The following is a 22,850-nucleotide window of genomic DNA, read 5'->3' as shown; positions in this document are numbered from 1 at the left end:
GCAGGGGACACTCAGCTGGGTCCCTTCTAGGAGCACCTGATTGATGGACTGATTGATGAAAGTCTCATCTTTCCCATAAGGATGTTCTGCATATTCCTAAATAAGCAAGGCACAACTAGTACAAGGCAAAAAATTATTAATGGACCCAAGATAGGCATGAGCCAGGGAGTAAGCCACCCAAACAGATCCCCTTTATTTTGTTGGATACTTTTCTTTTTTTTCTTTTATTTTTTATTGTGATGTATAGAGGGATTACAGTTATATTCGCTAGATAGAAGGTGCATTACTTCTCACACACTGATACCCCTTCTCATGTTTTTGGTCCCTATTTCCCTCCTCCCACCTCCTCCCAATCATTGTTTTCCCCCCTTCCTTTTCCTATTTCAAACAAATAAATGTATATACAATATACCAGGTAACAAAGTCATACAGTAACAATATGAGATTAGCCAAAGGGCAACCAAAGAGAAGAGAAATAACACAGTACATTAAGAACAACAATCACTCAAGATAAAGCTCTTGTTTCCATATCCTGGAGATCTTTTCATTTGGCCTCATCCTATATGACCTTATGTATCTAGGTTTTGCACTACTATAATCCTCTGCTAGGAGAGTCCTAGATGTGTACTAATTATTACAAATGTGGGAAACCACTGAGCCTATGTTTCTTGGGGTCTGGCTTACTTCACTTAATATGATTTTTTCCAAGTCTTTCCATTTCCTTACAAATGGGGCGATGTCATTCTTTCTGACAGCAGCACAGAATTCCATTGTGGATAAATACCACATCTTGCTGGTCCAATCATCGACTGAGGGATATCTGGGTTGGTTCTGGTAGTGAGAGCCTGACTTTTCAAGGGTATAAGCAGAGAGATAGAAAGAGGGAAGGGAGTCTATGCTGGGAATGAAGGCAATTGAGTGGATTAACCCAGAGCAGAGGGGAGGATGGTTGGCTCATTCCTCTGCGGCACAGTCCCTTGTCCAGTGCCCCTTCTGACCACATTCAGGACATGGTCATGCTGGTGGTGGAGGGTTGAAGCAGGTGCATGGCCAGTGGCCCATGTGGCCACATTTGAAGCAGGGGCCTGGAAGGCTTTGAGGGACTTATTTTTAGTAGGCGGGGCAGATTGGTGAAGGGCCTTGGCTAGTAATTTGGCATCTCTGTTTTTAGGGCCTTTTTATCTGTCTCTAAAATTTCCGCTTGGGGTGTGAGGTTTTTGTTTTGCTTTTTGTTTTTTGTTTTTAAGCTTAGCCTTAATGTGTGAGGTGCATTGGAAGAATAAAAAATTTGTTAGTAACTGTTGGCCATTCTTGGTCTCTGGGGCCAGAGTAGTGTACTGGAGGCATGCCTGTGTGAGGCGCTCGAGGAAAGCGGATGGATTTTCCTGTTGCTCCCGAATGACTTGAGCTAATGTATCCTAGTTTGCAGGCTTACCGTTGGCTTTGCCAAGGCCATCGAGGGTGCTGGTAATAAAAAGGTCCCCAGCTATACCTGATGGGTAGTTTAGTTCTAATTGGGGTCTCTCCCTGAGACAGCCTCAATTCCTATTGAGTAGGTTTGATCTGTTAAATGGATCTCATCTTCACGATCCTGAGCCCTTTCCCACACCTGGCGTGGCTCCTCAGGAAGGAGAGCAGTGAATAGTACAGTATGCACATCACGGTAAGGCTGCAAGACAAAGATATTGACTCTCACAAAAGTTGCTGGGTTTGTGGTGAAAGATCCCAAACTGTTGCATCGGAGATCGGTCACCTGGAGAGCAGGGCCTGTGTGCTCTTACTATTCCATCAGCCCCCCCCCTCCCCTCCCTAAAACCCAGCCCCCGGGCTGCATCCGGAGCTCCCTGGACCATTGAGAGCGAGTGTGACAGGAGGACTGGGAGAAGCAGGAGGACTGCCTTCCAGGAGAGGAGGCGGGAAGAGGAGCCGATGGGCTCGGGAGGGGGGGAAAGGGGGACCGAAGTGCCCGGTGGGAGCGGAGGAAGGGAGAGGCAAGGTTAAACTTGAAGTGGGGGGCCGAGGGGGCGGAGACAGAGGGAGGAGCCGCAGCAAAACCGGGTGGGACTGGAGCGGGAGGTGGGGCCTGGGGGAGGGGGCGGAGACAGAGGGAGGAGTCGCGGCGAAGGTGGGCGGGGCTGGAGAGTAGAAGTTTGTTCAGGCGCCTGCAGGGCTCTCTGGAAGGCAGTTGGGTGGGAGACCCGAGTTGAGCGCCGAGACTGCGGGAGGCCGAGGTTGATTAGTAGGGGAGGGTCGTCGACAAGGGGGTGACACTAATCAGCGGGGTCTAAAGCCGAGGCTTCTGAGCCTTCTACGGAGAATGGCTTAGGGGCTGGCGTGAGCGCCGGGTGAGGGCGAAGGAAGGAGAAAGCCTGAACATAACACTGCGGTCGGTTCCATTTTCCCGAGCACTGGCAGTATGTAGATACATATGTATCCTGGATGAGGATGGGATCGAAGGTGCGTTGAGCGGCCACGTGGACTGGCATGCCAGGTCATGAACCAGTGCAGGAGCCAGGTGGAGAGAGAGCATATTGGCCAGTGCACAGCCCAGAGGCGAGACCGCAGGGATGCTGGACTGCGAGTTTCCCATGCTGACCGTCTAGGAAGAATAGACAGGAGTCCCTGATCTGTGTCGTCCTCGTGAGGAAAGCAAGTTGGGGGCGGGGGGTCGTCAGCCATCAACCCCGGCCTCTCCAGGCAGAAGGGCCCCTCCTCCCCAATCCTTCCCCGCTGCCCCCGGGGCGCAGAGGCCCCCAAGCTCGCAGACTCAGGTACCGAGGCTTTAGGAAAATTACGAGCCGGGACAGAGGAAGAAAACCTTACCACCGGCGGGAGCCCAAGTCCACTTCCCGGTGCAGCTGAACGCAGGCTGTGAATTGGATGCAGAGAGCGCTGTGGAGCCTGAGGAAGCCTGGCCTTGTTAGTCTGGCAGAAGTTCCGGCCCCAGGGGTCGTCATCCTTGGGGCGGGACTAGAACGGGGAGGGGGCGATTTGGAAGTAGCTCACATTCCGCCCCCCCCACACCGCCACCACCGAGATAATACCTAGTTCCCCGCCAACACACCAAAGTTAGGCTACCTCAGACTTTGTCAGAAAACCAAGGGGACTTCCAGGCACGGAGAACAAAGGAAAGGTTTATTGTCAGCAGAGGGAGCTGCAAGACTCCTTCTCACAAGAGAGAAGTGCTGGCTATTGTCTCAGGTGACCTATATAACCTACAGAGGCGGGACGAGGAGGGGCTAAGAGGTGGGGACTTTGCTGTGGACCAGACGAGCTTCATCATGGTGGTCTAGGATTTATGGTTGCTGCCCAAATGGCAGATAAGGGGTCTTGCAGCTGTCCAGACCTGAAGGTCACACTAGGGGAGCTTGTTCCCTTTTATGATTGTACTGCCCCAAAGGAGTGCCATCTCAAGGTGAAGGGAGAACAAGGTTGACTCTTTACTGCCTTTACCAAATGGGCCTGGCGTTGCCTAGGTAAGAGCATGCTAAGCTATGGGAAAGGAGTGTATTGGCACTAACATGGTGTTAGAAGTCCTGACCCAATAAAGCACAGCACCCAGGTCCACGGAAAGAAAGGTTTAATGTCAGAGAGGCTGGCAGGCTGCTTCCATCTAGACAGAGAACAAACAGCAACAAACAGCTATTAAGCTAATGGGTAATGATTGGGTAGTGAACCTGTAGGAGTGATCAGTAAACCTATAGGAATGGGGAAGTGGGAGTCGGCTTTGTGCACAGGAAATTGATATTAAGAGGGGGAGCAGTGAGAAATTGTGAGTGGGTTGACATTAGTGGTTAGGCTCGGTTCAGAGAAACCTGAGATGAAGGCAACTGGGCAGAACCTGAGCAGCCAGATGCCAGCCACTGAAGGGTGACTACACCACCGCCAATGCATGGGCTCTCTAACGTCCCGTCTCCATCTGTCTCTAGAGAAGTTGAGATTACAGGTGTGTGCCACCACACTCAGGTCTGGGTGGGTTGTTTTCTTCAGTACTGGGTTTTGGCCTTAATACTTCTATCCTCCCATTCTCCATTTCCCAAGTAGTGAGGATTATAGGCATGAGCCTCTAGTGCCTGACTAAACTGTTTTTCTAAAAGCACTCTAGAGATTTACCAGTAAAAGCTAAATGAGGGGGGCAGGGAGAGTAACTGTGCAGAGGGCTCAAGTGTGATTTGTGGAAATTTCAGCTTTTTTAAATTGGGCAGAGAAAGAAGGGACTGAAGGAGCAAAAGGAGTGAAAGATCTTTAAGGAATTTTACCAGTGACTTTACATGCTACCAGAAGAGTTGGAAAAAGACTAAAAGGTTTCTAGTAGCTTTAGAAGAGTGGTTAAGATGAAAAATCCAGTTAGCACCCAAAGTAATATTAAAACCCAAATACTTAAAATTGTCAGGATGTTGAAAGTTTGGTTTTGTTTCACAATACCTTCAAATAAAAGCACATACCTCCAATTTCAAGGTTCTAGTTCATCTCATACTTTATGTCCTTAAAAGAAAAAAAAGGGGGCATAAGTTTGACCGAGTGGTAGAGTGCTTGCCTAGCAAGCATGAAGCCCTGGGTTCAATTCCTCAGTACCACATACACAGAAAAAGCCAGAAGTGATGCTGTGGCAGAGCTGTAGCCTTGAGAATGCCCAAGGACAGTGCTCAGGCCCTAAGATCACACCCCAGGACTGGCAAAACAAACAAACAAAAAAAAAAACCCTGCCAGGACCAGGAGTGTGACCTAGTAGAAGAGTGCTTGCCTAGCATGCACGGAGCCCTGGGTTTGATTCTTCAGTACTACAGACACAGAAAAAGCCAGAAGTGGTGCTGAGACTCAAGTGGAAAGTTCACAATGTCCAGGCTGAGTTCAAACCTCAGGACTAGCCAAAAACAAAGAACACTTGCATCCAAACAACTACACCAAGTGTCAGCCACTCTAGCACACTTAATTATCCTAACAAGGTGGTTTTCTCTCAAAGACATAATTGAGTAAGTAGCTACAATTTCCACACCAGACTAGGAAGTTATTGAAACCAACTGAGAAAACATGCACTTTTAATTCCAAGACTTGGATACAGTATCCACATTTTTTTTTGTCAGTTGTGGGGCTTGAACTCTAGGCCTGGGTACTGTCCCTGAGCTCATCTGATAAAGGCTAGTGCTCTACCACTTGAGCCACAGTGCTACTTTCCATTTTCTTGGGTTAATTGGAGTAAGTCTCACGGACTTTTGTGCTGAGGCTGGCATTGAACTGTGATCCTCAGGTCTCAACTTCCTGAATAGCTAGGATTACAGGTGTGAGCCACTGGGGATCCACACTTAATTTTACAGTGAGAACAATGAAGATATCTCATTAAAATCCAGACACGGATGCCCATACCTGCAATCTCAGCTACTCAGGAGGTAGAGGTCTGAGCATCTCAGTTCCAAGCTAGCCTGATCAGGAAAGTCTGTTAGAATCTTATCTCCAATTAAGCTGGAAGTAGAGCTATGGATCAAAGTGGCAAGGTGCTATCCTTGTGCAAAAGCAGCTCAGGCACAGTACTCAGACCCAGAAGTGGCACACCCCCAACACACACATGTACCACTACCACTATTAAAAAAAAAAAACCTATTTGTTGATATGTTTGAAGTATATCTTCAGTTTTAATGTATTTTCATGGTCATATCTTATATGAGTACTCTATAATTTTGAGCTTTCTAGGTGGTCAGGGTTCCATTTGCTGGCATGCTTCATAGACTAAATCATAGGATGAAGTTTTGCCTTTTTCTGCAAAGTATTATCTAACATCTTTGAACTAAAGCCATTTTTCCTAAGTAAAGTCTGTTTTCTGTTCAGTTTCAATTTTTTCAGAGATAGTTTCTCAAATGCTTCAGTGCTAATATGCAGGAAATGTTAGTCATCATAAAAAATTTAATCCCAGTGTCCAGGTAATAAAACTGGAGCTCCAGAGTAGAAGGCCAGGCTGGAACACAGAGGAAGAAAGAAGCCAGCGGATGTGGAATGAATTGAGCCAATTAAGAGACCAAGGAAACCCCAACATCAAGCGAGTTCCATGTTAACTAGGTTGTTTTAATATCTCAAGGTCCAACTTGCAATGATTCAACAGATGCACATATGTGCATGTGTTCATTATATACATACATAATACAGTTGTGAATTTAGTCCTATTTTTGTTATACTGTACACTTTTGTGAGTAATCCAATTATTTATTACCAATACCATATCATGTATTTTTTTACTTTAAAATCATTAGTATTGCCCAAAACAACCTAGCCAATAAGCCATTCGTGTTTCTTAAGTTGGAAAATAATGTATAAAACCAAGCATCACTTGCTCTTTTTGAGAGATCAAGTCTGTAGATTGTTGGCACAAATTAGTATGACTACCTGGTATTCTGAACTTTGAAAAATCACTGCCTTGCATAATAGTGCAAGCACATAAAAATAAACACAGGAGAATCACAGTACAAGTAACTTTTCCATGAATTAGAGAAGTTGTTTGGAGATTGGAGTACTGCATATTGCAGAGGTTCAGAGTGTCTAAACGGTTTCATGAGTGATGAGGTACAGATGTATATGTCAGGCATGTGGAGAAGACTTCATTTATATTACTAAGTCTGCACTGTATCCACTTGTAGCTGAATCAACAACACAGATGGTTGAGTTTCCAAGTTTTCTTTCTATATTTCTGGATTGTTTTAATTATGATCTAAGACACACATATTAGTGAAAAATGTGTGGGGTGGTAGAAGACAGGAAAATATACTACACAGATGGTTGCTTTTACTGTTTGCATATTCTTATAAAATAATAAAAAATGATTGTGTTCAAATTATGATGAGTTAAATGTCATCCACTAAATAAAATGTATCTGTGTCACTATAAGTTCCAATTGCAAATTTACCTTTTCAGGGCAAAACTACTAGTTTAAGGACTTTAAGTCTGAGGAAAGGACTTCGAAAACAGGAAATTAATCTCTTTTTAAAGGTTTCTAAACCTTTTATCCATCTAAGTATTAGTGGCAGGAATACTACCAATCTACCTATTATAAACAGAGTTATAATCTTGTTTTAGAAAACATATACATGGATATATACATATATGTGTGCATATATATGTGTATATATATATATATATATAGTCCAGATCCACTGTGACCAGATTGGCATATTTAAACTGTTTGTCTCAGAAGTCAGAATATTACAAAAACAAAATCAGGAACTCTGTCATTATATGTTAGATTTGTAAGGAAACAGCTAAAATCATAATTTACTAGCTAACACCAGTGATTAATTGCTTTTTCAACATGTGAATAATCTTGGTGCCAAAAATTATGGAACAATTGCCTGACAAATTGGAGAGCCCCCAGTGTCAGTATTCATATTTTCTTTGGATTATACTAAGCAATTATGCTAAACTGTTAATGATCAAGTAAAATGGTATTGTGCCTTGGGGTATGTTTTGATGAACCACAGTTGTACTATTTAAATCCTAAAAAGCATGTGCACAAAAAAGCAAATTGTCTAGAGTAATGTTTAACAGTTAGGTTGGATCTTAGAGGGTATGAATATCTATCATAAAATAAATCAATTTACCACTAATAATTATGACTTTAAAGAGCTGAACTTCCTGTAAAATCAGTTAATATAAAGATCTCCAAATAAACATTTAACTTGATAATTCATTCTTATTCCTATAACTTCCTACTTCATACCTCCTCATGTTCAGTACACCTTATTATTTTTATTGTTGATGACACTGAATAAATCCTTTATAACTTGTATATGTTGAGCTTTATTATTTTTCAATTCCCATGTAATTCATCTGCTATTTCATGCATATTTTTTTCAGCATGACCAAAGCTATTATCTTAAGATACTAGACTTTAAAAATATTTTACCATAAGCCAGGTGCGGACTCCTAGCTGTAATCCTAGCTACTCAGGAGGCTGAGATCTGAGGAGCGGGGTTCAATGCCAGCCCAGGCACTAAAGTCCTTGAGACTCTTATCTCCAGCTAACCACTAGAAAATTGGAAGTGGCACTATATATATATATATATATGGCAATCCCATATATATATATATGGGATTGGGAAGGGGAGTGTTTGGGAGTTTGGCGGTAGAATGCTTGCCTAGCACGTATGAAGAGCCAGTTTTAATTCCTTGGTACCACATACATAGATAAAGCTAGAAGCAGTGCTGTGGCTCAAGTGGTACAGTTCTAGCCTTGAGAAAGTCCGAAGGCAGTGTTCAGGCCCTGAGTTCAAGCCCCAGGACTGGCAAAAAATAAATGAATTGGGTGTGGCTATAAGCTCAATAGTAGAGTACTTTAGAGAATCTAAAAGGCCCTCTGTTTGATTCTCAGCACAGCAAAATAATAATAGTAAGAATAATAATAAGGAACTACGAACTACTGAAATGGTAGTTTAGATAAACATTAACACTATGGACTTCCAGTTGTAAAATCTAAAGATTACTGATTAGTATATGGCTTGCCTATTCACTAAAGAGAAAATTAGGGTTACGACTCTAGTGGTAGAGTGTCTACCTAGCTAGCACAAGGTCTGAATTCAAATCCCAGTGCCACCACCACTACTACCCCCCCTAAAAAAAATCCTAAACTAAACTAAAAGATATATTGATGGGGTTTGAACTCAGGGCTTAAGCACATCCTTGGGCTTTCTCAAGGCTACTGCTTTACCACTTGAGCCACAGCACCATTTCTGGCTTTTTCTATGTATTTGTTGTATTGAGGAATTGAACCCAGGTCTTCATGCATGCTAGGCAAGCACTCTAACACTAGGCCAATCTCCCAGCCTCTTCTTCATGTTTCTAAGGGCATTCTCAATACCACTATTCATTATATGTTACACTATAAGAACATTATATACCATCAGGATTTCGAATTGCAACTTTTAATAAAGTGGCAACTGCTCTGGTCCTCAAATTCTAAAGTTCATTGTTTCTGTTAATAAAAGGAAAATGTATGTTCTGTTTTATGAAAATACTGCTATCTATCAAAACCCCAAATTCTCAGAACTGAGAACCTGGATTCTGTCCCTGAGCTGTTTTGCTCAGCTAGGGTTCTACCACTTGAGCCACAGCTCTATTTTTGGCTTTATTGGTGGATAATGAGAGATAAAAGTCTCCCATAGACTTTCCTGCCTGGGCTATCTTCAAAGAGAAATGCCCATATCTCAGCCTCTATAACAACTGGCAACCCTATTGTTCATGCCTTTTTAATGTAAATATGACTTTTATTATACTACAAAAGATAATTATAAAATGAATAACATTTTCCCAAATTTCTTAATATACTTAGGACATGAATGAAAAAAAATTTTTTTCAGTGAAAGATTACCATTGCAGGACACACTGATTTTTTTAAAAAAGCACTAGCAGGGCCGGGAGTTTGGCCTAGTGGTAGAGTGCCTGCCTAGCATGCACGAAGACCAGGGTTCGATTCCTCCGCACTACATACATAGAAAAAAGCCGAAAGTGGTGCTGAGGCTCAAGTGGTAGAGCTCTAGCCTTGAGAAAGTCCAAGGACAGTGCTCAGGCCCTGAGCTCAAGCCCAGAACTGGCAAAAAAAAAAAAGCACTAGCAATATTCAAAAAACAATCATGTTGGAATGGAAATCCTTCCAACAAACTCACTAAAATGAGTCAAAAGATGAAGCAGTTATATAGCAGTACACAGATACATCAGTTGTTTCATCTACTTACAACATTATTTTGAAAAAACATGAGGGTAGTTACATTGCTGAATTTTACTCGGCTTTAATCCATCAGCAAGTAATTAAACTTTTGTTGAACTTATTATTGGGCCTGATAAATTTAAAGAAAAATCTTGGATCTCTTTTAGGAGACACAGAGGTTCCCCAAAAAGTGCCTTCAAGAAATTCCTAAAACGTAAGCAAGAAACTTTCTAAAATTCAAACCTAAATTTTCTTAACCTAAAGTTTTTACAATTATAAGTGCTTTAGTCTCAAATTCTTCCCGAAAAAAGCCATACTAAACTTTAACAATAAATGTTTCAGATATAAAGATGAAACATTATTTAAATTAGAACTCCAAAGGCAATGTTTGCAAAATATTTTTTCAGAAGATATCCTTTTACCATAGATAACTGTGTGATATAAATGTATCTTTATGATAATGAAGCTGATTTAAGGGTGAGATTCTTTAACTTACAGCTGCGTTTGTTACAGTTTGACACCCTGGTGAGGATGGGGTAAAAAAAAAAGAAAGCATTTTAGAAAAGAGTATGTGTATTATATTTCAAGATAGAAGAACTGTAAAACATAGTGGACAAAGTGCCATCTTTTTTTGCCAGTTGGGGCTTGAACTCAGGGCCTCACCACTGTCCTTGAGCTTTCTCAAGGCTAGCACTCTACCACTTCTGGCTTTTTCTGTATATGTGGCACCAAAGAACTGAATCTGGGTCTTCATGCATGCTAGGCAAGCACTCTACCAATAGGCTAAACTCCTGGCCTCCAAACTTCCATATTTAAAGACAAAAATGCACAAAACACTGAGTTTTGTAAAACTTTTTTTCTATTACATAAGAACATGTCATCATTACAGTCATTAGTAGTGCTTTCAAAAAGACCATGGACAGAACAACGATCCATCATCTTTCTGCACTGAAAGACTTTTAGAAGAACTGGGAAATGTTACTGGAAAGTTTCTTCAGAAAATAAACAATCAAGGTATTTCATGGCATATTAAAAGAAAGGAACATTTTAATAGCAGTGTTGACTTTTATTTAAATTTTTTATCCAAGTTTTTTCTTTAGAACTTCCTTCATTGGAAGGTTACTTGATCATAAACAGAATAGATGTCAGTTTATCAAATCTGTTTTCCTGGATTAAGCAACTATTTAAAGAAGTAATGATTTTCTACCATCTGGTACTGAGTATGAAGATGAATTTTTAGATTTCCCTGCATAATTTCTTGCACTATCCTTGGCACAGTTTAATGATTATTTCCAAGCTTTTCTGTCACATGCTTGTAATCTATCTCTTATAAAAATAAATGAAACTGCTGGTGCTATTGTGCCTGATGTCAGTACACAACATTTTAGGGGAGATAATTTTCAATCTTTCCAACAGATGGTAATATTTAAGGGAAATACATCACTTAAAAGTAAGGAATTTCCAGGCACAGGTGGCTCACACCTGTAATCCTTAGTTACTCAGAAGGCTGAAATCAGAGGATTATGATTCAAAGCCAACTGAGGAGTCCATGAGACTCCTATCTCCAATAAGCTATTTAGAGAAAGCCAGATGTGGTGCTATGGCTCAAGTGGTAGAGTATTAGCCTTAAGCACAAAGATGCTCAGGGACAGTGCCTAGCCCCTGCATTCAAGCCCCAGACTGGAAAAAAAGAAACAGGATTTTCCATCACAATGTTAAAAAAGAATGGTGAAACTTGATAAAATACTTGCTAATCATTCGTAGATAGTGATGGGAACAGTGGAGAAATAGCTTGTCTTTAAAGTCATTTCTGAGATGATATGAACTTGATTTGGTGATTGAATTTGAGGGTACAAGTATGTCGCCAATGTGTAGGAGTGCTGAAGATGGCTGTCAGGCACCAGTTTTTATAGCAGGATAGACTCTGGGCAAAGCAGTAATTAAAACAAGCATATAAGATTTGTACAGACTAGAAAAATAATGAGTTTTGACAGGTTGGGTTTCAATACCTCTAGGTATCCAGGCCTACTGAATGTCTAGAAACCAGTTGGACCATTTTTACATAAACTATGCAGTCATCAGTTTATGATACACACTTATAAATAAGTGATATCAGTTACTAAGTTAAGATTTTTGAAGATCATTTTATCATTGGGGTCCAATAATACACATTGTGGCATTAGAAGGCACCTATCTTCTATAGAAGCACTGAGATACAGGATCAACTACAAGTTATAGAAATTATGAATGGAAATTCATCCATAACCAAAAGGGCTTCATTTCTATTGTTTCAGCTTTCAGCTTCTGAATATAGTGTTTCTTAAGAAACCTTTTGTTCCAAATAAGCCACTACCTCCTATAATCACTGTAATTTCTCTCTTCTGACCATAATATCTCATGAAAGTTAGAATCCTGGCTCAAATCTCTGAACAGTTGTTCTCTCCTTAAGGGAATTTTCCATTTCTTCCTGTAATAGTTCACTGCCACCTAACAAATGACCCCCAAACATAGTGAATTAAAACAACACACATTTATTTTCCACAGTTGTCAGGAGCCAAGAATCTGGGTCCTTGGATTCAAGATCTCTCGAAAGGTTATAATCAGGTGTTGGCCAGGGATGACATCTTTTCTGAGACAACCAGCTTTACAGTTCAGATGGGAGTTTCTGGCATTTAACTTCTCACTGGACTAAGTATCAGTTTTTCACTGTTTCCTGAAGACTACTTTCAGATCTTTATCATATGGACTTTCCTAAATTACAGCGTGCTTTATCAAAGAGTGCAAGCCACAGATCTGCTTGCAAGGCAGAAGTCACAATCTTTTGTAACCTCATCAGGGAAGGACAACACATAAATACCTTATTCTGTTGACTTAGAACAGGCCACTAGAACAGGTCCACTTAAGGGGACAGGCTTACTCAAGAGCCTGGACACCAGGAAGCAAGACCACTAACACCATCTTTGAAGTTTTCCAAAACAAATGACTATATCCAAATCTTACATGATGAAGACAAGGAGAGCTATTAAACCCAATTAATGTTATTTTTGTCTGTATAGAGTTATGTGATGATATACATGTCTGAGCCCTTTGCTTTCTCAGTTTCTCAATGAAAGGCAATTAATCATCACAGTTTTGTTTAGTGCTTTACAGTGCTGTGCTTAGAAAATACTGATTGACAAAGGTAGAACACCATATGAAATATAAAGTATGTTTCTGGCTAAAGTTACTTGGAAACTCTAGTTGGGTCTTTTTTAAAGGTACTTTTCAAGATCTCTCTCCCAAAAGTGCCTTTTAAAATGACTCTCAAGATTTTGTAACATTTCTTTCAAATACAAATTCCCCAACATCTACCAAAGTGGAAAGTCTTAAAGAGTATTTTATGCTGAACTTAATGTGGTACTGAAGACAAGTATTTCTTTTCTTTTTTGCCAGTCTTGGAGGGCCTGAGCACTGTCCTTGGACTTTCTCAAGGCTAGCACTCTACCACTTGAGCCTCGGCACCACTTCTGGCTTTTTTCTATGTATGTGGTACTGAGGAATTGAACCCGGGTAATCATGCATGCTAGGCAAGCACTCTACCAGTAGGTCAAACTCCAGGCCCTGACAAGTATTTCTTGTAGTCTGCCAAATTTCTGTCACATTGGAAAATACAGGTGATTATTTAACACTGTGCCACTAAAAAAGGAGCTATATGTCTTTTTTTTTTTTTTTTAGAGACAAGGTCTAGTGATATGTAGCCTAGGTATACATATGTAGCTTAGGCTGGCCTTGAACTCCTTATATATCTGAGGTTGGCCTTAACTTGATATCCTGCTGCCCCAACCTCCCAGTGTATATCCCTCTGTCCAGTTTATATTTCATATGTTGATGATAGCTTATTTTCCCTTTAATTATTTCATTAAAAATCCATAATTCATCTTAAACATCTGTAGTCACAAAGTGATTTTTAATTCTTTATTTAAAGAATAAGATCCAAAAAGAACAATTAGCTGATCACTGATGGTTCATGCCTATAATTCCAGCTACTCAGGAGGCAGAGATCTGATAATCATGGCTCAAAGCCAGTCCAGGAAGAAAAGTCTCTTCTCTATTTCACAGGAGATCAGCCTTGTTGGCTTTGATGAACATTAAATCTTGCTTTCAACTATGTGACTTGTGTCATTGTGGTTTTTCTGGGATGGTGCTTACAGGCGTAACTAAACACTATAGTATTTTTCATATCAGGATTGGGGGGTCATGGATGTAATGGTTTACATTAGGTAAAATGTTAGTTTTAGACATATGACCAGGAAATCTGTAGGATATAGGGCAAACTGAAACCGATTTCAAGAATTTTGAGTGAAGCCGGGTCTTCATGCCTGTAATCCTAGCTACTCAGGAGGCTGAGACCTGAGGATTGCAGTTCAAACCAGCCAAGGCAGAAAAGTCCACAGGACTCTTATCTCCACTTAACCACCAGAAAACCAGAAGTGGCACTGTGACTTCAGAGGTAGGGCAGTAGCCTTGAGCTGAAGAGCTCAGGGACAGCATCCAGGACCAGAGTTCAAGCCCCACCCCTGACCCCTGACCCTGACCCTGACCCTAAACCCTAACCTTATCTAAATCTGATCTTTGACCACATTTGACCTCTGGCCCTTGACCTTCAACCTCTAACCTCTGGCCCTTGACCTTTGACCCCCTAGCCCCTGGTTTTTGACCTTTGATTCTTACCTCCAATTAACCACCAGAAAACAATATGTGGTGCTGTGGCTCAAGTGACAGGGTGGTATCCTTGAGCTGAAGAGCTCAGGGATAACAGCCAGGCCCAGAGTTGATGCACCAAACCCTAACCTCTGACCCTGACTCTAACCTTATCCTAAACCTGGCCTCTAACCCTTGACCTCTGACCTTTGCCCCATGACCACTGACCTCTAATCCTTGATCCCTGACCTTTGCCCTTTGACCCTTCACCTCTGACTCTTACGTCTGAACTTTGACTCATGACCCTTGACCTCTGGCCTTTGCCTTCTAACCCTTGGCCTCTGGCCTTGCTATCTGACCTTTGACCTCTGGTCCTGCCCTCTGACCTTTAGCCCTTCACTTCTAACTCTTGACCTCTGACAGCCCTCATCTTGGGGTGTCCAAAGGCAAGGCCTGAACACAGTTGCCCATTCACTAACTGCATGTGCCCTTTGCCCATTCCCACCCCAAAGTGCACATACACCCAGCCTCAACTGTGTCAGTGACATGCTGTCACTTTAGTCTGGTGCCCATTCCTGGTCACATATTATTTCTAGTGTCCAGATGCAATGTGTCTGAACCTGACCATGTGCTCCAATATAGAATGTTTTCCTGGAGACAAGCCAGGCCATAGAATACATAGTCTCAGCTACATGCCAGATACGGGATGTTTTCCTGGCATAAGCCAGCTAGCTGACTATGTGCCTCAATATAGAATGTTTTCCTGGAGATAAGCCAGGCCATAGAATGTATAGTCTCAGCTATGTGCCAGATATGGGATGTTTTCCTGGTATAAACCAGCTAGCTGCTATGTGTCTCAATATAGAATGCTTTCCTGGAGATAAGCCAGCTATAGAATGTCTAGCCCTGGACAGCTGATTATCTCCAGGGTCCTGCTGCGACTTTAAAGATCTCCTGCTCTCAGCCCCTTCTCTGGTCTTTATCGCCCACCCCCCTGCCCTATAATTACCTCCCCTACCTGAGAGCAATTCTCTCTTCTCTGTCTTGCAGAGATCAGCCTTTGTCTTCTTGCTTTCAACTACATGACCTGTCTGTGTGGTTTTCTGGGATGGTGCTTACAGACATGACTAGAAACAGAACTATTTTTCATATCAGGATTGGGGGTCATGGGATGTAATGGTTTTCACGTTAGATAAAACGGTAGTTTTAGACATAAATCTGTAGGATTTAGGGCGAACTGAAACTGATTTCAAGAATTTTGAGTGAAATATGCGAGAAGTAATGCACCTACGACCTGACGAATGTAACTCTATACATTATCCTGGCAATAAAAAAGTAAAAAGTAAAAAGAAAGAAACAGGGCTGAGAGCCAACCTACATAATTTAACCCCAGTTGTTGGTGTGGCAGAAGAGGGAACATCCCTTAAGATGTTGGAAGGTTTCAGAAAGGATGCGCTTACCAGCTGTCTTCTTCGAAAGGAAAATAAGCGTGGAAGAGGGAAGGAAATGTGCGCCTTGCCACCTGGGCTAGCACGGTAGGAGGTCATGATGCATGCCTTGAAGGTCACCTACCCCAAACCCAGGGGAATGCGTGGCCCATACGATCCGGAGAATCCCTTTCCTGGTTTGTTCCTGGGACAAGGACGGTATTGGGCCCTAAGCTAGTCCAAGCTGAGAGCAAGTTAACCAAACAGGAGCCACTGGGGGTCTGCCAAAAGCCTTCTCTTACCTGGCGCACGAACACCAAGGACAGACTCCTGCCAGGATGCCCCGGCAAGTTCACTGGCCTCCACTGGAGGTCAGGGCTCACCAGCCTGCCCCAGGCGCCCCAAGGCCACGCGAGATCTCCCGAGATCTCCCGAGAGCCGTGCGAGCCGCCGCGAGCGTCGGGTCGCTGGGCAACTGCCGGCCGGCGTCCTGGGAGCGAGCAGGCGGCGTCTGGAAACGCCCGGAGCTGGAGCCAGGGGCTGGACGAGTCCTGCGAGTGGAGAGGTGACCGTCCCGCTCGGGACGGAGCCTGGGGGGGCTGCAGAAGCCCTAGCGTAGGCTACGTAAGCCTTCCCCGGGACCCGGTGGCTGGGGCCCCCATCTTGAGAGAGGCTGGGAACCGGCTCCGGAGGAAGGGGGTGCGGGGGCCGGGGCCCTGGCGCGCCTCTGACGTCCCTACCTGGACGTGTGGGCAGGAACTGAATCTGGAAGACCCGTGGCGCCCCCGGAGTCGGGTTGGTTAAGGGGGTTGGGGGGGGGCTGCAAACGGCGTTGGGTGCCCAGCCCGGCTCTGGGGGGCCCGGGTCACAGCGGCCTAGAAGCTATCCAGATAATAGACATTGATAGGATGAGGGCCAGGAGCCTGGCCTAGTGGTAGAGTGCTTGCCTAACATGCACAAAAGACCTGGGTTCTATTCCTCCATGTCATATACACAGAAGAAAGCTGGAAGTGGTAGAGTACTAGCCCAAGGACAGAGCCTAGGCTCCGAGTTCAAGCCCCAAGATTGGAAAAAAAAAAATCTCTGCTGGTTTTGTCTTCAATATGTATGTGTCCAACCCTATGTCTTTAAGTCTTCATTTTCTTGTGAAAACTTGTATTAAATATATATTGTTTCCTCCTCTTTCTCTGCCCTGTGTCAACTTAGTTCTCAGGCTCAGCCAGAAGGAAAAAAAAAAAAAAAAAGAATTCCCAGAGAGTAGTCATTCATAGGGATTCACATCATTTATTTTATTTTTAGCAGCCTAAAGCAAAAACAAAACAAACAAACAAACAAAAAAAAACCCTTGAGTTAGCAATACTTAGGAGTTGTAATCCCAGTAAAACAGGAGTGAAGGAAAGAAGGGAACTGGACAGATACAGGAAGAGAGCAAATGTAAGAGAGACTATACCTCAAAATAACAGCATGTTGAGAGAGATTGCAATGAACATGTCTCCAGAAATGCTCAAGGGAAAGAAGAGAAAGTAAATTCCTTGTAGGTCTTCTCTCCTATTGGTCAAAATCACCCCAAAGGGTCATCTCCTCCATAAATACTAATGCAACACTCCTCCACTGCATAACCTCTGACTTGCATAACCTCTTTAAAATATGTATTTTCACTTTACTGTCAAAAGCTATCTGAAATTCCCAGAAATAGTTCTAAAACTGTAAATTATGGGCCAATGAAATAAGTGGATAGTCAACTTTTATTTGTTTATTTATTATACTTTTGTTCTAGTCCTGGGGCCTGAACTCAGATCCTGGGCACTGTCCTTGAGCTTTCTTGAGGCTAGCACTCTACCACTTGAGCCACAGACCCATTCCAGCTTTTTTTATGTATGTGGTACCAAGGGATGGAACCCAGGACTTCGTGCATGCTAGGCAAGCACTCTACCAACTAGGCCACACTCTTGGCCACTGGTTATTCAACTTTAAAAACATATCTCTTTTGAAAATACTATATCTTGTAGAAACAGCTAAAGGTATCCTTTTAACAACTGTATCTTTTTATATTAGAAAAAACAGTGTAGATGGGAGGCCATGGACATTTAGACCTTGAGAAATGGAAATATGAGAAAAGAAATTTCCAAAAGATGAAACAGAAATTAATGAAACTGCAGTAGAGATGATTAACAAGGTATTGAAACTGGCACTTTCTAAATTACTTAACAAAATAGACAAGTTTGTTCAAGATAAAACTGACAAGACTAATCAGGGAAAAACTGAGAAAATACAAAATAGGAAAGGCAAAGGGAACAGCATTAAAGTTGGAAAATTAAAATAGAACAAATTTTATGACAACAAATTTAAAATGTAGACATAAAAGTAAGTTGTGTGTGTGCATGTATTCAGACTCCAGAAGAGAAAAATAAGTGTATAACCATTGAAGAAACTAAAACAACAGTAAACATCAATCCTCCCCTAAATTACTACCTCATAAAAGAGCACCCAACAAGTACAGTTAGTTTTACAGAAACCATAAACAAATATTCAAGGGAATTAAAAGCCAATATTCACCAAGCCAACAAAGTATCAGAAAGAAAAGGACAAAGTTCTCTGAGACTAGATCTTTTAATCCCAAAAATTTAATTTATCTTCAGTATGTTCTTTTTTGAGTTAAGTTTATCTCTGGAATGTAAAAGAAAAGATAACAGTAATAGATGGCTAATGTTTTAACCATAGAGTAGCTGTTTGGGGGGGAAGCATTATAATTTAGTATTGAGATGTTGCCAATACTTTGTTGAGTCCAGTATCAGTAAGAAAGGTGTCTGATTGTCTGGATTTTCAACATAAAACTCCCAAAAAGGTCTATAAATTATTGGAATTACTGTATCATTCACAGTATTACTGAATATATGATGAAAAATGTCCAACTAGTTATTTTTATATAGAAACTATAAATGTGAGATATGATTTCTAAAAGTATGACATTTACATCATTAGGAAAAACATATCCCCCCAAATACAACAAAATTTATTCATGGCCTTAACAAAGGGAATTATAAAAGTATTGAAAGTCATTAATGAAGCACATCTCAAATGGAGAGATAAACCACAGTCATAGAAAACAAGACTCAGTAATAGGGAAATTAAACTACCTCATAAATCATTTATAAATTCCACACAATTCATAACAAAGTCCTGAGAATTGTTTTTCATAGACTATGACAAATTATGTTAAAATTGAGTAAAATAAGGACTAAGAATAACCAAGGTGAAAAGATATTTATCTGAACTAAGACAGTATAGAACTGAGGACAGATGCATACATGAAACAACACTACACATAATACTAGGATAACTGATTCTTCATAGAGAAACAATGGGTAGACTATCTCACTTCTTACACATTAATCAGTTCTACACCTAAATGTGTAAAATAAAACTTTTTTTTTTTTTGCCAATCGTGGGGCCTGGGCACTGTTCTTGGGTTTTCTCAAGGCTAGTGCTACCACTTGAACTACAGCACCACTTCTGGGTTTTTCTGTGTATGTGGTACAAAGGAATCAAACTCAGGGCTTCATGCATGGTCAGTAAGCACTCTAGCATTAGGCCACACTCCCAGCCAAACAAAACTTTTTAAAGAAAATATAAGTAAATTTTAAAATTAGGGCAAGCAATGACTTGCTAAGTAAACCACAAAATATGAGCCAAAAAGAACGAATTGTTCTTCTGACTAAATTCAAAATAAAGTTGACTATATTTGGCTACATCTTTTTAAAAAATTTATTGTCAGGGTAAAATATAGAAGGGTTACAGTTACATTTGTAAAGTACTGAGGACATTACTTTTGAACATTGTTACCCCTTCCCATGTTATGGGGGGGTCGTTCCCTCCCTCCATCCTCTCCCAAGTTGTGAAGTTTATTTCCAACACTTTGTTTTGTGAATATTGCTGCTACATTGGTTCACCTTTGTCCTTTGTTTCATCATCTTGTTTTTCCCCTTCCCTTCCCTAATTCAAATAAACAAATAAGTGTATACACAATACACCAGATACCAAAGTCAGATACAACACTAGGGGATAAACCATAAGGAGGAATAAAAGAGTAAATAAATAAATTTCACATAGTACATGAAAGACAACCATGGAGATAAACCTTGTTTCCATATTTTTTAGTTCATTTCACTTAGCCTCATCCCACAAGGCTATCATTAAAAACAAGTGGGGGAATAAAAAAGACAGGCCAAGATATTTGCTATGCATATCCTAAGTGGGGAAAATTATTATTAGGAAAAAATACATGTGTTCTAAAAATTACATTTAAAAAAAGTGGAACTCTAACAGGCCAGTAAGCAGGAACATACTTCCAATCTCTGCAGTAAGTAGGGAATGGCAAGTTAGGACATGAGGTATTTAATATAAGCTTGGCAAAAAGTTAAAACTGCAAAGTCAAGTGCTATAGAATAATGGGTGATTCTACCAGCCAATGCTAAAAAAAAACAAAAAATGCCCATGAAGAAAAATTTGACAAAATATAGTATGGTTGGAAGTGTGCAACCCAGAAGTAGGTGCTTCTGGTTTCAACCTTAGAGTAGCTTTTGCTCACATGCTAAAGGTGACCTGCACAAGAATAATTAAAGCAGCATTGTAACAGCAAAAACAAATAATAGAAACACCCAAAGATCATGAATTGGGAGAAATAAATTTCTTACAGTCTTGCAAGTTGGGCTCTGGAGTGGTTCAAGCCTATAATCCTAGCTACTCAGGAGGCTGAGATCTGAGGATCGCAGTTCAAAGCCAGCCTAGGCACTAAAGACTATGAGACTCTTATCTCCAATTAATCACTAGAAAACAGGAAGTGGTGCTGTGGCTCAGGGGTAGGATGGTAACCTTGAGCTGAAGAGCTCAAGGACAGTGCACAGGCCCAGAGTTCAAGCCCCATCACACACACACACACACACACACACACACACACACACACACACACACACAATGAGTACAAGTTGACACTGGTCACTCATACCTGTAATCCTAGCTGCTCAGGAGGCTGAGATCTGATTATTGCAGGCAGGAAAGTCCATGAGATTATCTTCAGTTAACTACCAAAAACTGGAAGTGGAGCTGAGGCTGAAAGTGGTAGAGCTCTAGATTTGAGCTCAAAAGCAAAGAGATAGCCCAGAATTCAAGCCAACAAATTGATATACAAATAGTGACTTAAATAGCTGTAGTTTCTGGATAATGGGGGAAAAAGGGTTGCCACAAACTACAGGCAACACATGGCTATATGATATAAAGTAATAATGTATTGGATAAGCTGTCTCCTATTTAATAGTCCCAATATACTGGAGGGGAAACAGTGAAGATGGATATATTTGTGAACAAAGCAGTAATGATGCTGATGGTGATGATTACAATGACAGCAAACATTATTACTCTATGTACAGGCACATGGAAGAACACTTCGTACTGTTATCCCATGAATCTCCACACTGTCCTTTTGAAGTGAACATCATTATCCTTATTTGTTTGAGACAGGTTCTCGAACATATTCAGTTGTGTGACCTCAAACTCCTGAACTCAAGAACTCTTCTACTTCACCCTCTGAGTGGCTGGGACTACAGGTAACACCAATGGTCCCAGCTCCATTGGGTCTCTTATCTTGTTTTATTTGATTATTTTCTTATTTATTCCACAGTGCTGGGGATCCAGCCCAGGACCTCATACATACTAGGCAGATGTTATTGCACCGAGACATACTACCCTTAGCCCTATTTTTTAAAAACTGAGGTAACTTACTCAAGATTATCTAAGTAGTAAGCAGTGAAACCAAAATTGAACGTGGAATTAGGAGGCACAGCATTATGTTGCTCCTTCTGGATTATAGTTATAGTACTATAGTATGAAATTCATAGGCCAGCTCCATTTTCAAGTACTTTGTATTGTTTTGCAATGTGTAACTTAAGGTTTTCACATCATGTATTCTGATTTATGGGTTTTATGATATAAATATGCTTATTGTGCTAACTATGGGAAAGAGAGTCAAGAAGACCTAATTCTCTGGAATGTAGCTTCTTCACCTATAAACTGAACATTGGATAGTATTTCTTCAAGTCCTTTTTATTCCTAGAGAAAAATAACAAAATAGAGCTGGAGATGTAGGTCAGTATAGTAGGGAACATGCCTAGTGAGGCCCAGCACCAGAAGGAAAAGGAAAAGCTCCAAACAACAATTTGGTACTATTCAGTAAGAGGAAATGATTTAAAAGTTAAATAATTCTGCTTTGATTTTAATAATTTGCTTCCTTCTACTGGGATTGGGGTTGGTTTGTTGCTCTTTTTCCAGGAGCTTAAGGTGACACATTAAATTGTTGGTTTGCGATTTTTTCCAATTTGTTATTGTAGGCACTCAGAGCTATGAATTTTCCTCTGATTACTGCCTTTGCCGTGTCCCAAAGGAGCTGGTATTTTGTATGCTCCTTTTTGTTAAATTTCATAAACTGTTGGATTTCTGTTCTGATCTCCTCGAGGACCCATGTGTTGTTCAATCTCCATGAGTTACAGGGTTTTCGTTGGTGGAGATGGGTGTTTAGTTCCAATTTGATGCCCTTGTGGTCTGAGAGAGTGCAGGGAATAATTTTAGTGTTTCTGAATATGCCCAGGTTTTATGCCCTAAAATGTGGTCTATTTTGGAAAATGTTCCATGTGCTGCTGAAAAAAACGTATATTGTGTTGTTGCTGGGTGGAATAATCTGCAGATGTCTGTTAGATCTAGTTGGTCTACACAGTTCTTCAAATCTAAGGTTTCTCTGTTGAGTTTTTGCCTGGTTGGTCTGTCCATAGGTGAGAGTGGTATGTTAAAGTCACCAGCAATCACTGTGTTTCGATCTATGTATGGTTTCAGTGAAAGTAAAGTTTGCTTGAAACTGCATAGCTTCTATAAGGCAAAGGATATAGCTAGTAAATTAAATAGGAAGCCTACAGAATGGGAGAAAATCTTCACTAACCATACAACAGACAAAGGCCTCATATCTAAAATATATCAACAGCTCAAAAAATTGAATCACTCCAACACTAATC

At 41.2% G+C, this 22,850-nt stretch overlaps 3 protein-coding genes across 4 annotated transcripts in view; 1 reads left to right on the top strand and 2 right to left on the bottom strand.

Moving 5' to 3' along the window:
- Nucleotides 1-1,914: 1,914 nt before the first annotated feature.
- LOC150058840 (uncharacterized) lies at nt 1,915-4,443 on the bottom strand. The gene is made up of 3 exons (XM_090339675.1): nt 4,426-4,443; nt 2,824-2,970; nt 1,915-2,599 (listed from the first exon to the last, which is right to left on the bottom strand). The coding sequence occupies exons 1-3, from the start codon at nt 4,441-4,443 to the stop codon at nt 2,309-2,311; spliced, it is 456 nt and encodes a 151-aa protein (XP_090195801.1). The 3' UTR covers nt 1,915-2,308.
- LOC150058839 (uncharacterized) lies at nt 3,485-21,420 on the bottom strand. The gene is made up of 5 exons (XM_090339673.1): nt 21,373-21,420; nt 16,435-16,674; nt 16,095-16,391; nt 4,446-4,485; nt 3,485-3,613 (listed from the first exon to the last, which is right to left on the bottom strand). The coding sequence occupies exons 1-4, from the start codon at nt 21,418-21,420 to the stop codon at nt 4,462-4,464; spliced, it is 609 nt and encodes a 202-aa protein (XP_090195799.1). The 3' UTR covers nt 3,485-3,613; nt 4,446-4,461.
- The window catches only part of Ppp1r42 (protein phosphatase 1 regulatory subunit 42), a 27,263-nt gene continuing 20,683 nt past the window's right edge, over nt 16,271-22,850 (top strand). For both annotated transcript variants that reach the window (XM_090338907.1, XM_090338908.1), the window contains exons 1-3: nt 16,271-16,416; nt 17,848-17,968; nt 21,310-21,395. The gene's annotated coding sequence lies outside the window, so the exon portion shown is untranslated. The remainder of the gene's footprint in view (nt 16,417-17,847; nt 17,969-21,309; nt 21,396-22,850) is intronic.

The sequence above is a fragment of the Megascapheus bottae genome, chromosome 9, assembly GCF_031878675.1.
Source record: "Megascapheus bottae isolate mThoBot1 chromosome 9, mThoBot2.hap1, whole genome shotgun sequence".
NCBI classification, from domain to species: Eukaryota; Metazoa; Chordata; class Mammalia; order Rodentia; family Geomyidae; genus Megascapheus; species Megascapheus bottae.
This window is presented reverse-complemented; position numbering and strand designations above follow the sequence as displayed.